General features: G+C 54.0%; 1 protein-coding gene across 2 annotated transcripts; it reads left to right on the top strand.

Annotated features, from left to right (window-relative positions):
- Window positions 1-212: 212 nt before the first annotated feature.
- Window positions 213-10,598, top strand: GRHPR (glyoxylate and hydroxypyruvate reductase). 2 transcript variants are annotated; one of them, XM_073227483.1, is made up of 10 exons: window positions 233-369; window positions 1,792-1,923; window positions 2,039-2,169; window positions 2,994-3,066; window positions 3,594-3,710; window positions 4,963-5,051; window positions 6,082-6,186; window positions 6,934-7,069; window positions 8,382-8,512; window positions 10,273-10,598. In XM_073227483.1, the coding sequence occupies exons 2-10, from the start codon at window positions 1,874-1,876 to the stop codon at window positions 10,392-10,394; spliced, it is 954 nt and encodes a 317-aa protein (XP_073083584.1). In that variant the 5' UTR covers window positions 233-369; window positions 1,792-1,873; the 3' UTR covers window positions 10,395-10,598. The 2 variants fall into 2 exon arrangements, with proteins under 2 accessions (XP_017516444.3, XP_073083584.1); XM_017660955.3 differs by lacking the exon at window positions 1,792-1,923 and having other exon boundaries at window positions 213-369.
- The last annotated feature ends 468 nt before the right edge of the window (window positions 10,599-11,066 follow it).

The following is an 11,066-nucleotide window of genomic DNA, read 5'->3' as shown; positions in this document are numbered from 1 at the left end:
GAACCAGCTCCCGTTCCATTAGGGCTTGATGACACACAGCTGAACAAGGCGCACACTCTGGGCCCCATAGCTACTCCCCACACAAAGGCACCGTCACGTCACTCCCTGAACACGCACAGGTCCCGCACTGCTGCAACTCCGCGCGCCCGCGGTGAGGCCCACCCACGCCCCGCCCACAGCCCCGCGCACAGCCCACCTCCGGCCCCGCCCCCTCGAGGCCCCGCCCCCCGCCGCGGACTGCTTCCGGCTGCCCTCCCCGGGTCGGAGTCCAGCGGCTGCAGGGCGGATGAGACCACTGCGACTCATGAAGGTGTTCGTTACCCGTAGGATCCCCCCCGAGGGCAGGGCCGCGCTTGCCCGGGCCACAGAGTAAGAGTCCGGCGTCCCCGCGCCGCTCGGCGCGCCGAGTACCCCCAACCCCGGGCGCGGGCCGAGGTTGGTTTCGGGAGAAAGGGCTACGGAGCCCCGGACTCTCCCCGGGGTCTTGGGCACCCTTGCACACAGGGTGACTCAGCGTCCCCAGGCGCGCCTTTGGGGGCAACCGCGCCTGCTCCTGGGCTGTCTGGGGGCGGCTTCCAGAGGCCCTAGTTATTTTTGGTTGGCAGGACAAGGGGGAGAGCCGGGACCCTGCTCTTGGGCCCGGGCTGGTTTCCAGCCTCTGCCTGTATGGGACGGCCTGGAAGTTTTTAGAAGCTTAGAGAGAGTTCTCTGGGGTCCAGCATTCTCCAGGCCTATTGCAGTGACGCTGGGACCCGCAACTGTTGAGGCCCTTGCAGAGCGGGTGAGGGGAATGGGCTGGAGACCTTCCCAGTCGTTGGTCTGGGAAGAGGGACCGCGATGACGCAAGGGCCAGGTTGTTAAGCCTTGACCCTCCGAGGTCACTTTTGGGGGTCAGGGACCTTGGCAGTCACAGGCCTGGCCTTTTGGACAGATGGCAGGAACTTTTGTATCCCTTACTAAATTAAATCTTGCATTCTAGCCTTGCCAGGTGCTTCAAACATATATACTCTTGTAATTCTTGCAACATTGTGAAATTGGTACCGTAATTAACCATTTTACAAATGAGAAAATTGAGACAGTTTGAGTACCTTGCCCAAAGTCTCACAGCTGTGTGTGGCAGAGCTGGGGTTTGAACTAAGCTCTGCCTTATACAGATCTGCACTGCCAATGTCAGGCTGGGAGAAGGTGGAACCCAGCCTTAGAAATCCGTGCTAGGGGAAAATGAGATTTATTTACATCATTCAATGCAACAAAACCTTTTCTGAGGGCCTGTTTTTTCCCAAGCATTGAGGGGAATGTGAGGGAAGGCAGAAACAAGCGTATTAAGCTCAGGCTGCTTTAGGGCTGTGTGCCACCCTGTGCCTGGGGCTAGGTCAGTGAGGTGCTGCCGCTGAGCATTCTGAAAGGTGCCAGCAGTGGTCCTGTGTTTTGCCATACATGTTGGCAGCACTGAACTAAATGGCAGGGGCTGGGTGGCGCCAGTGGAAAGGTGTCCAGTGTCCACAGACTGCCACAGAAGTGCACCTCCAAGCACCCCTCCTGGTCCTTCCTTTTGATCCTGTCCTTCCTGACTGAGTACAGATAGGATGGTTTTCCATTTCATGGACTCATAGGACGGGACATGCATCCGGGCATGGAGCAGGAACTGCCCCCACTCCCCAGATAGCCTTGCCGACAGGTGGCCTCCTAGGGCCAGGGAGCTGGCTGCCTGTGGGCCTCCTGTGAGGGTGGAAGATGGCTTCATTGCATTGAGCTGACAGCTGCCCCCATGACTTTCTTCTTTCATTTTAGGCTCGTCAGCTCTTGGTGAGCTGTGCTCTGTGACAGCCCTTAACCTTTCAGCCACCCCCTCAGGACAGTTCTGAGGCTGCCCATGCATGGCCCTGATTCCCCTCAGCCCGCCCCAGGCAGCCTGAGGCCAGAGCAAGTAAAAGGCACTGTTTCCCACTCTGAGAGGGGCGTGTGGGTTTGGCTGGGGGTTTTCTGAGGGCGTCTGTGGGGCTCCCCTGCTTCTGAGTGGTCTTTCTTTTGTCTTCAGCTGTGAGGTGGAAGACTGGGATTCAGATGAACCCATCCCTGACAAGGAGCTGGAGCGAGGTGTGGCTGGGGCCCACGGCCTGCTTTGCCTCCTGTCTGACCGCATAGACAAGAGGCTCCTGGACGCTGCAGGTGTGCGCCCTGGGCAGGGCTGGGGAGGATTCCGGTGTGTCTCGGCCCTGTGCTGCTGCTGGCTGCTGGAGCAGGTCTGCAGTGACTTTTCTCAGTTCTGAGGGCATTCGCTGCAGTAGAGAGGGAGCAGTTTTGTGTAGGTCCATATGGCTGTGAACCCCTAATGGGAGGCCCTAGGAGGGTAAAGACGACAGCATGAAGGCAGCCACGTGTGTGGGGAGCACCCCAGGCCCCGGGCCCTCTGTGCAGCCTTGCCACAGCCATGTTTTATGACCTGGAGCAAGGCCCTGCCTCTTGTGGACTCATTGGTAGCATGTTGGAGGGCCTGCTTCAGTTCGGGGCCTAGCACCAGCGGGCACCCAGGGTATGTCAGCACCACCCCAGCCCTGAGCCAGGGTAAACATCGCACTGAGAGGTTGTTTTAAGGAAACGTTCAGACTCAGAGGCTGCTGAATGGGGCAGGTGGGGGGGTGCTCATGCATCAGTGCTGAGCCACCCCCTGCCCCAACCTTGGCCCTGGAACCTTCTGGTGCACTGCCTGGTAGGAAAGGTATGGGATGGTTATTCCCCAGTTGCCTTGTCAGCAGATGCCTCTCAGAGATGTCCGTAGGAGGGCCCCAGGTATGGTCAAAGGAGACCAGAGACCTTAGTGGGTGGACAGTCTAGTTTGGAACAGGATAGTTCTGGATTTTAATTGAGAAACAGATGTGAGACTTTCCTCTTAGTCTATGAAAATAATAAACAATGTCCCTATGACGGTCCCCATTGTTGTGGCTTTGAGTACCATGGGGAAAGATGCAAACAATGCTTTTTCTGTACAACAGGAACCAATCTCAAAGTAATCAGCACACTGTCCGTGGGTGTTGACCACTTGGCTTTGGATGAAATCAAGAAACGGTAAATGCAGCTTGGCCTGTGGAAGAGAGCCTGGAGTGAGGGGCAACTACCAGGGGGGAAAAGAGTAGCTGAGTATTTATTTTTACTTCCTATCCTTTGACCTTTCAGTGAGAATGTGAGGTGGCTGATGATAAAATCTGTCTACTAGTGCACAGCTCAGTTAAAATAAGCCTGAGAAGTCAGAAGCAGTGGGTAGCATCTGTGCCAGTAGTACCTTTCATATTCATTATCTTTTTTGATCCTCACAACAATCCCTTGAAGGAGAAAGGCAAGTATTATATTCCACTTTAGACGAGGAAATTCAGAAAGGTCAAGTAGTTACTTGCCCCACTTTGGACCCTGATCTTCTATCTTCATATCCTTCCCAAGTGGGAGATCATTGAAACAGGAATGAGGGTTGGCTGTTCCCGAGTACCCATTCACTCAGCTTCCCAGCAGGCCGCGCAAGGAGGGAGCAGTCAGCATCCTGGAAATGTCCTTGCAGTAGAACTTGGTGAAGGTGTTACCACCAGATGTTTGGTTCATAGTGGGATCCGTGTGGGCTACACCCCAGATGTCCTGACAGATGCCACAGCAGAACTCGCTGTCTCCCTGCTGCTCACCACCTCTCGCCGGTTGCCAGAGGCCATCGCAGAAGTGAAGAAGTGAGTGAATCCCTGGCAGGGAAGTCAGCTCTGTTGAGCAGCTGGTTCCTGAGCACCCAGGTCACCCTGGTCTGGATCTGATCCCTGTCCCTGGGTGTGCCTGAACTAGTGAGGGAGAGACAGACTCAGCCAAAATGTTCTATTTTACAAGGTAGAGCTGAAATAAATGGGCATGAAGGGGAAAAGTGATACAAGGATAAGGGAGGGACAAAGAAATTCTGCCCAGCTGGTGAAGAGGTGGGAGAGGAGTGCGGGCCAGGGAAGGCTTCACAGGAGCAGCAGCAGGCGGGTGTCCTCTTGAGCACTTGGACTTCCATCACCCTCACTCACTTTTTGGATGTAGAAATCCAAAAAGCTCTGAAAACTGAAGGTTGCTTCATAAGTCTTTGGGTAGCAAAAACTGAGCAGAAATAACAGACTATTTGTAGTTTTCTTTCTTTTACTCCGTGTAACTGTTCATACGTTTTGCTGCCAATATGTCTGTGTATTTGTACAGGGTACCGTCCCAGATGCTGCTAAGAGTGTTATGTACAATATAGCGTATACTCCATACCACCTTGCTAATCGGAGAATTTTAAAAGTGTGGCTTGAGGGTTTCAGATGAGGGATTTAGGTCTGTGTATCCAAAGTTGGGGTAGGCATTCCAGGTGCAGGACTGGCCTCTGCAAAGGCTGGGAGGCACGCAAATGCAGGTCCTCAGAATGTGGACAAGGAGCAAGGGCCGAGGCTAGACAGCAGCATGGGGCTGAATGTCCTGCTCACCCTCCTGTCTGGGGAGTTGGCATCGTCACTGGAGGTGGCTCAGGTCGGGGCTCTGTTCCCCTGCCTGCCCCAGGACAACAGGGGTGGGCCAGTGGCTTTGCCTTTCATTGCGTCTCTGGGGTGCTGAGAATAGTGGTTTTGGCATTGCAAATCCGGGCTCGCAGCCTCTGCTCCCAACTCTGCCCTGGCTGTATGACCTCAGGCAGGGCCACCCTTTCTGTTCTCAGTTTATCTGCAAAATGGGATAAGACCTTCGAAGGCCCCTTCCTGCCCTTGGATTCTGTGTCCCCACTGGCTTTAAAGGAGGTCATTCCTGCTGCTTACCTGCAGTGCTGAGCAGCTGTAACTCATGCCATTCCCCGTCGTTTGACTGGAGGGCTGGGTCAACCCCTGGACCATAGCCCCTTTCTGGGGTTGCTGGGTCTGTGAGTTTGCGATGGACCCTCATTGCCTGAAGCAGAGCCTCTCACCCACCCCTCTCCCTGCCCAGTGGCGGCTGGACCTCATGGAAGCCCCTGTGGATGTGTGGCTATGGACTCACACAGAGCACCGTTGGCATCATTGGCCTGGGGCGTATAGGTAAGGCTCCTGTCTGCCCACTTGCCTACCCCAGCTTTCATGGCCTGGTTTCCATCTCTGGCACCATGTGTCTGGACCCTGATAATCCTCCTTTGGAAGGGCTGCCATAACTGTGTCATCAGTGCCCTTTGCACACAGTTAGGGTATCTCTAACGTGAAGACACAACTTCATAAAACACAGCACCGAAAAAAAAAAAAAATCAGGAGCTCCTTTAGAAGTCACTAGGTCACAGAAGCAAGTCATAAGAGCCAGGATTCTTTGTGATTACTGCTCCGTACAGAAGAGGTGAAGGTGACTGGCTGGGTTGGGGCCTGCAGGAGGGGTTTACTGTAGGAGAGCCCAAGGGCTTCTGGGCTTGGGTTCTGGAAGACATTCGCTGAAAGACCCGAACTCAGGAACTAGAGGAACCTGTGATTCTGCAGATGGGCAGAGCTATTTTTCTCCTAGTAGCTCCTGTTTGGAGATCTGGTGTAAAGGCTTCTGCTCACTGGGCAGCTGTCTGTGGTTCTCTGGCATCCTGCTTGGTGCAGAGGTAGGACTGAGGATGGAGACTGGATTATCTGTCTGGCCAGCTAGCACCCCTGCCTCTCACACTGGACAGCTGCTCACACCAGCTTTGGGGCTTGTTCTGCGTCTGAAACCCAAGTGCTCAAGCTTGTCTCAGCAGCACATGTGAAAAGGTCTTACAGATTTAGGGCAAGTTGGCAGTTTGGCAATGCCACCAGAAAGTCAAATGAGGTTTGGGGCTGCATTAACGGGACCATGTGAGGGCAGCATAAGCTTCTCACAGCCGCAGGAGCTGCAGTGCTTCCTGCACGTTTTCTGAAGGGCTGTCACAGCAAGGGCTTCTTCCCTGAGGGCAGTGTGGCTGGGCGGGGGCTGGCTGCACTGGGCACGACCAGTTCATGTTGGGACTGTGCTGACGAAAGGGTCTGCCCCATGAGGGGCTCCCTGTCCCTGGAGCTGCCGGGTGCTGCCCCTCCCATCTCAGGTTGAGAACAAGCTGTGACCCTGACTCCTTGTCTCCAGGCCAAGCCATTGCTCGGCGCCTGAAACCATTCGGAGTACATAGATTTCTGTATACAGGGCGCCAACCCAGGCCTCAGGAAGCAGCAGAATTCCAGGCAGCATTTGGTAAGTAAAGCCCTCATTCCCACAGGAACCCCCCCGTGCTCAGAGGGTCTCTGTTTTCTGTAATGGCAGCATTTGCGGACAGAATGCAGGAGCTCCGGGGGTGTCTGGGGTCTGCTGTGTCCCTGAGCTGTTTGTTACCTAATCTCCCAGCCCCTGGACACAGGCCCCCTCAGGGAGCACAGGGACTTACCTAGCCATGCGGTGAGTTCACTCCAGGGCTCCTGTCTCTGAAAATCCCTTGTCACCACCGTCCATGTATGGACAGAGCAGCAGGGATGGTGACAGACATAAGGAATTGCTGAGAGCTTTACTCTCAGTTTCCTTAAACTGGTGAGCTCTGCCCCCCACCCCACCCTGTTCCCAGGTGGATTCAGGGTCCTGGCAATATGCTTAACCTTGCGAGCAGAGGGCAGGTGGATTCCAGCCATTCCTCACTTGCTTGGCGCATTGGGCCCTGAAAGTGGTGAAGCCCAGAGTGGGTGTGACCTTCAACAAGCTCCTCCTCTCATTGGCCTCAGTGTCCCGATCTGTTAGACCAGGGGGCTGGATGAATGACGTACACCAGGCTCCCACAAGTGGCTGCTGACTTTGTACAGTTATCCAAGTTGTCCAGGTAGAAACAAAACCTTCAGGAAGCATTTTAGAGGTTTCCATTATGGGAGGAGGAGGAGGGAACGGTCTTGTCTCCTACCTTCTTGCTGTGCCTGCCATGGGCTCAGCATCTGATGGAACCCTGCCCTCCCCCAGTGTCTGCCCCCCAGCTGGCCGCCGAGTCTGATTTCATCATTGTGGCCTGCTCCTTAACACCTGCAACCAAGGGGCTCTGCAACAAGGGCTTCTTCCAGCAGATGAAGAAAACAGCTGTGTTTGTCAACATCAGCAGGTAGCCCAGGGTCACGTACCTTCCCTGGGTCACTGGGCAAGTTTAGAGAGGGGGCTGTGCCTGCTGCTGTGATCTGAGGTTTTTCTTCCCCATGGTTGTTTCTGATACCTCACACTGAGCTTGCCACTTTCCATAAACTCAGAAATACAGTAAAGGCATGAGACAGCATCCCAGACTGGGAAAAGCTATTAGAGCAGGGCATGGCTGTCTGGTTCCCAGCAGTACCCTGAGCCTTGCTTGGGCCGGGCACATAGTAGTGGTGAGTCTGGGAGTGAGTTACCAGGTAGCTTTGGGCAGTCCTGTCCCTCTATTCCACAGAGCGTTGGACTTAGCGACCTTACCAGCCCTTCAGAGGCCAGCCTGCCATTGTGCTGAGCCTGGGTGTGTCTGTGTGTCAGTGACAGCTTGAATCTTCATGTTCTTAGGAAGACACCCAAAATCCAGGTGTCCTGGTTCATCCAACAGTCCTCAGGGAGCCTTCAGGCCAGTGTGCATATTATGGGGGCAGACCTTCCCTGTCTGCCACTCCAAGCCCTTCCTGATTTAAGCTGGTGTCCTTTGAACCAGCATAAATCAGCTTGGGAGCAAACAGAGGTGAGGGAAGGGATTGGATGAGGTCACCCCGAGGGCTCTCCACCCTGGAGGCATCTGTAATTACTAATGTTCAGCTACAGAGGTGACTCTGAGGTGGAGTGAACATGTGGGAACACAGGGCACACGCTGATGGTCTCCGTGTGCTGAGCACCCACACGACCCGGTACTACATGGCGTGCTGCAGTACTGCTTAGGCATGAGCGTTCCCAGTGCATAAGGTAAAGTCTCCAGCAAATCAGTTCTCACTTCAGTGACCTTCAGTCGTGGGAAGGCAGGCTGCTCACCCGGACGTGGTGAGGTGTGTCCTGTGCCCCATTAGGCAGATGCCTGGTGGTGTGCTGCAGTGGGTCTCAGTGGGTTGTCTGGGGAACAGCCCGATCAGAAACACCTGGACAGGACCCCACACAATTGAGGCTCTGCACCCTGTTCGTGCAGTGGGGCGTCAGGAAGTGTTTGTCCTCAGCACCCCTCGGAGCTTAGCAGTATTCTCCCTGTCTTACAGGGGAGAACCCGAAGCACAGAGTTTGAGACACTTCCTAGGGTCATGCAGCTGAAGTACTGGGCTGGGGCTCTCTGACCGTAAGATCTAGTGTAGGAAAGCACACTGCAAGCTTACTGCTGTGGAGTCAGTGGGGAAGTTCACTCTCGGTTGTTCTGCCCTAAGGGAGGCTGGGTGGAGGAAGCTTTGAGGCACCCACATCATCGCTGTCATCCCCAGGGGAGACGTGGTAGACCAGGAGGACTTGTACCAGGCCTTGGCCAGTGGTCAGATTGCTGCTGCCGGACTGGATGTGACAACCCCAGAACCACTGCCTGCAAGCCACCCTCTCCTGACCCTGAAGAACTGTGGTAAGAGCTGTGCTTTTCCAGTGCCAAGTCCCATAGCACCTTCACAGGTAGAAGTGGTCTGGGGGTACTGGGTACCAAACACAAAGGGACACACCAGGGACCACCCATGTTTATGCTCTTAGTGACACTGGTAGTGATTCTGAGCATGCTCACTAGGTCTGTGTCCCTAGAGGAGCAAATGTAGTTTCAGGGAGTTGATTTGTTTAAAAAGAGGGGGTTGATTGCCTGTCTCATAGCCATTGCTAGTCATGGGTGAAACCTATTACTATAAATTGCCATTATCAGTTTAAGTGTGGGAAATTAAAAGTATAATTACAATATCAGTGTTTGTAACTTGTGCCAGTTAATAAGCTATTGTCTCATGGCTCTGAATCCACCCTTGCCTGTTTTGCTTTGTGATGCTGGAGCTGGGACTCTGCACATCCCACTTCTGGGCTCTGTCAGTGTGGACGCCAGAGGCAGCAGGACCTGGCCCCCGCCTTCTTCCTGTCTGTCCGTGTCTGAGTGGCACACGGCTTACTTCTTTCCTGGACTGGCTGGTGAATCTGGCTTGCAGCTTCCCAGCACTTGGTTACCCACTGTGTCCCCTCAGAGATGCAAGCCACAGCGCCAGCACCCCAGCCAGAGGCAGCGCCAGAGGGGCCCGTCCTCAGTCTCCTAAGGCTCAGCGATCCCACCCTTTTCCCTGTGTCTCCCCAGCCCTAGGGAGGTGGATGCTTCCCGCAGTCTGTCTCTGTGATACTCAGTTCAGTGGTTCTCAAACTCCTGTGTTCATTAGTCACCTGGAGGGACTGGCCCCCAGAGGCTTCTGCTTCAGTAGGTCTGGGTAGGACCTGAGAATGTGCACGTCTAACCTGTGTACACATGCTACTGGGTCTGGGAGCATATGAGAAGCGTTCTCTTAGCCTTCTCAGTTAACCTGGTTAACTTTATACCTAGTTAATAGCTACATTAAGTTCTCTCTGTTGAGGTAGCTGGTGTGGTTTGCTCCAGACTAATACATAACTGTGAGAGGAAGGGCTTAGGTTGTCTGGACCAGCCCTTGTCCTTTACTCACCTTCTGGAACGGGAACCCGGAGGTCCTTGGCTGCTTTCCCCACAGTGAATGCTCCCATTTTTGTAGCCCTTAGAAACTCTACTATCCCCACCCCCCACACCAGGTTGGAATGAACACTGGCTGTGATGTCCAGGTTGTTGCCCACAGCTGAGAAAACTGTCCCATCCCCCCAGGCCTGGGGGTTCAGCTCAGTGCTCTGGGTACTGCCTTTGAAAGGCGTTCTCTGAGGACAGGTTACCTCACTTGCTCTGCAGTGGAGCCAGGAGCTGTGCTGTCCAGCATTTCATCATGTAGTTATTTCCATAGATCAAAAGCTCTGGGGCCTCACTTTCAAGGGTGCAGGGTGCGGATATCAGGGTTGAAGCGCCAAAGCTATAATGGCACCTAGTTTCACAGTCTGATGTCAGAAGCGCTGGGTCTAGATCGGCTCTGAGACCCCTTCCAGCCTGTACATTCTCAGATTTTGGATGTGGATCTCATCACCCTTGCTCAGGGTTTCAGTAGCCCGGAGTCCCAGTACTTTGTTACCTGCTCCTCAGCCCCAGGGAAGTGTAGTAATTAGTGACAGTAAAAGGGAAGGTAACTCAATGAATATTGAGGCAGGTTCTCTTTGTTCCTCTTACTGGCAACTACTAGCCATGAAGATGGTCCACTTTAAGTCTCCTGAACCACACTTCTTACCTCCCTCCCCTCTCCTTTCTAGTGATCTTGCCCCACATTGGCAGTGCCACCCATGGAACCCGAAACACCATGTCCCTGTTAGCAGCTAACAACTTGCTGGCGGGCCTGAGAGGAGAGCCGATGCCCAGTGAATTCAAGCTGTAGCCAGACAGCAGATGTGGAGGGCCAGGCAGCAACCAGCACCCCTGGACTCTGTGGGATGCACCCCGGATTGACAGAAGCCGGGCAGGAAGGCCGATCTATGCTGATATTATGGAAGAAGGCTGGTGCTGATAGATAGGCTTGCCACTCTGTGGTTGGAAACATCTGAGCCAAAAACATGTAATTCCATTAAATAATTCTCTCGCAGACTGTCTGGGCCTGTAACTGGGAGACGCTCATGAGCAGAGCATCTGCTTAACTTTTCTAAGTCAGGGCACCTAGCGGCGACCTGCAGGCTCTGCTCTCCCGCCAGTCTTCACTGCCTTGCATTTCATTACTAGAACCTGGCCAAGCTACCTCACTCCTCCGCTGGTAAGATTCCTGCACTTGTCCCTCACTAAGGACAGGACACCCATAGCCTAGTGGTGACCATGCCACCTAAGTCTGCTACCTAGACCATCAGGCAAATTAGATGCACAGGGCGAAGAAAACTAGGTAAGGTCATACTACTATTATTTTTTTGGTCAAGAATAGTTGAAGATAGGTGGTTTTCTTCATTTTTATTTTAAAATTAGTTTCAACACCTTCACACTTTGCACCCTTGTCCACCTCCTCCTCCACCCCCAACCCCCCCCCGGCAGATGCTGTCCAATCACCACCTCACTCCCTCCTTTC

The sequence above is a fragment of the Manis javanica genome, chromosome 2 (assembly GCF_040802235.1).
Source record: "Manis javanica isolate MJ-LG chromosome 2, MJ_LKY, whole genome shotgun sequence".
NCBI lineage: Eukaryota > Metazoa > Chordata > Mammalia > Pholidota > Manidae > Manis > Manis javanica.
This window is presented reverse-complemented; position numbering and strand designations above follow the sequence as displayed.

Excerpts from the sequence above, each read along its gene's own strand:
- GRHPR (XM_017660955.3), top strand. The coding sequence starts at position 287 with ATGAGACCACTGCGACTCATGAAGGTGTTCGTTACCCGTAGGATCCCC. Across the intron at positions 3,067-3,593 it reads TTGGATGAAATCAAGAAACG|TGGGATCCGTGTGGGCTACA; the intron begins GTAAATGCAGCT and ends TTTGGTTCATAG. Across the intron at positions 7,070-8,381 it reads GTGTTTGTCAACATCAGCAG|GGGAGACGTGGTAGACCAGG; the intron begins GTAGCCCAGGGT and ends TGTCATCCCCAG.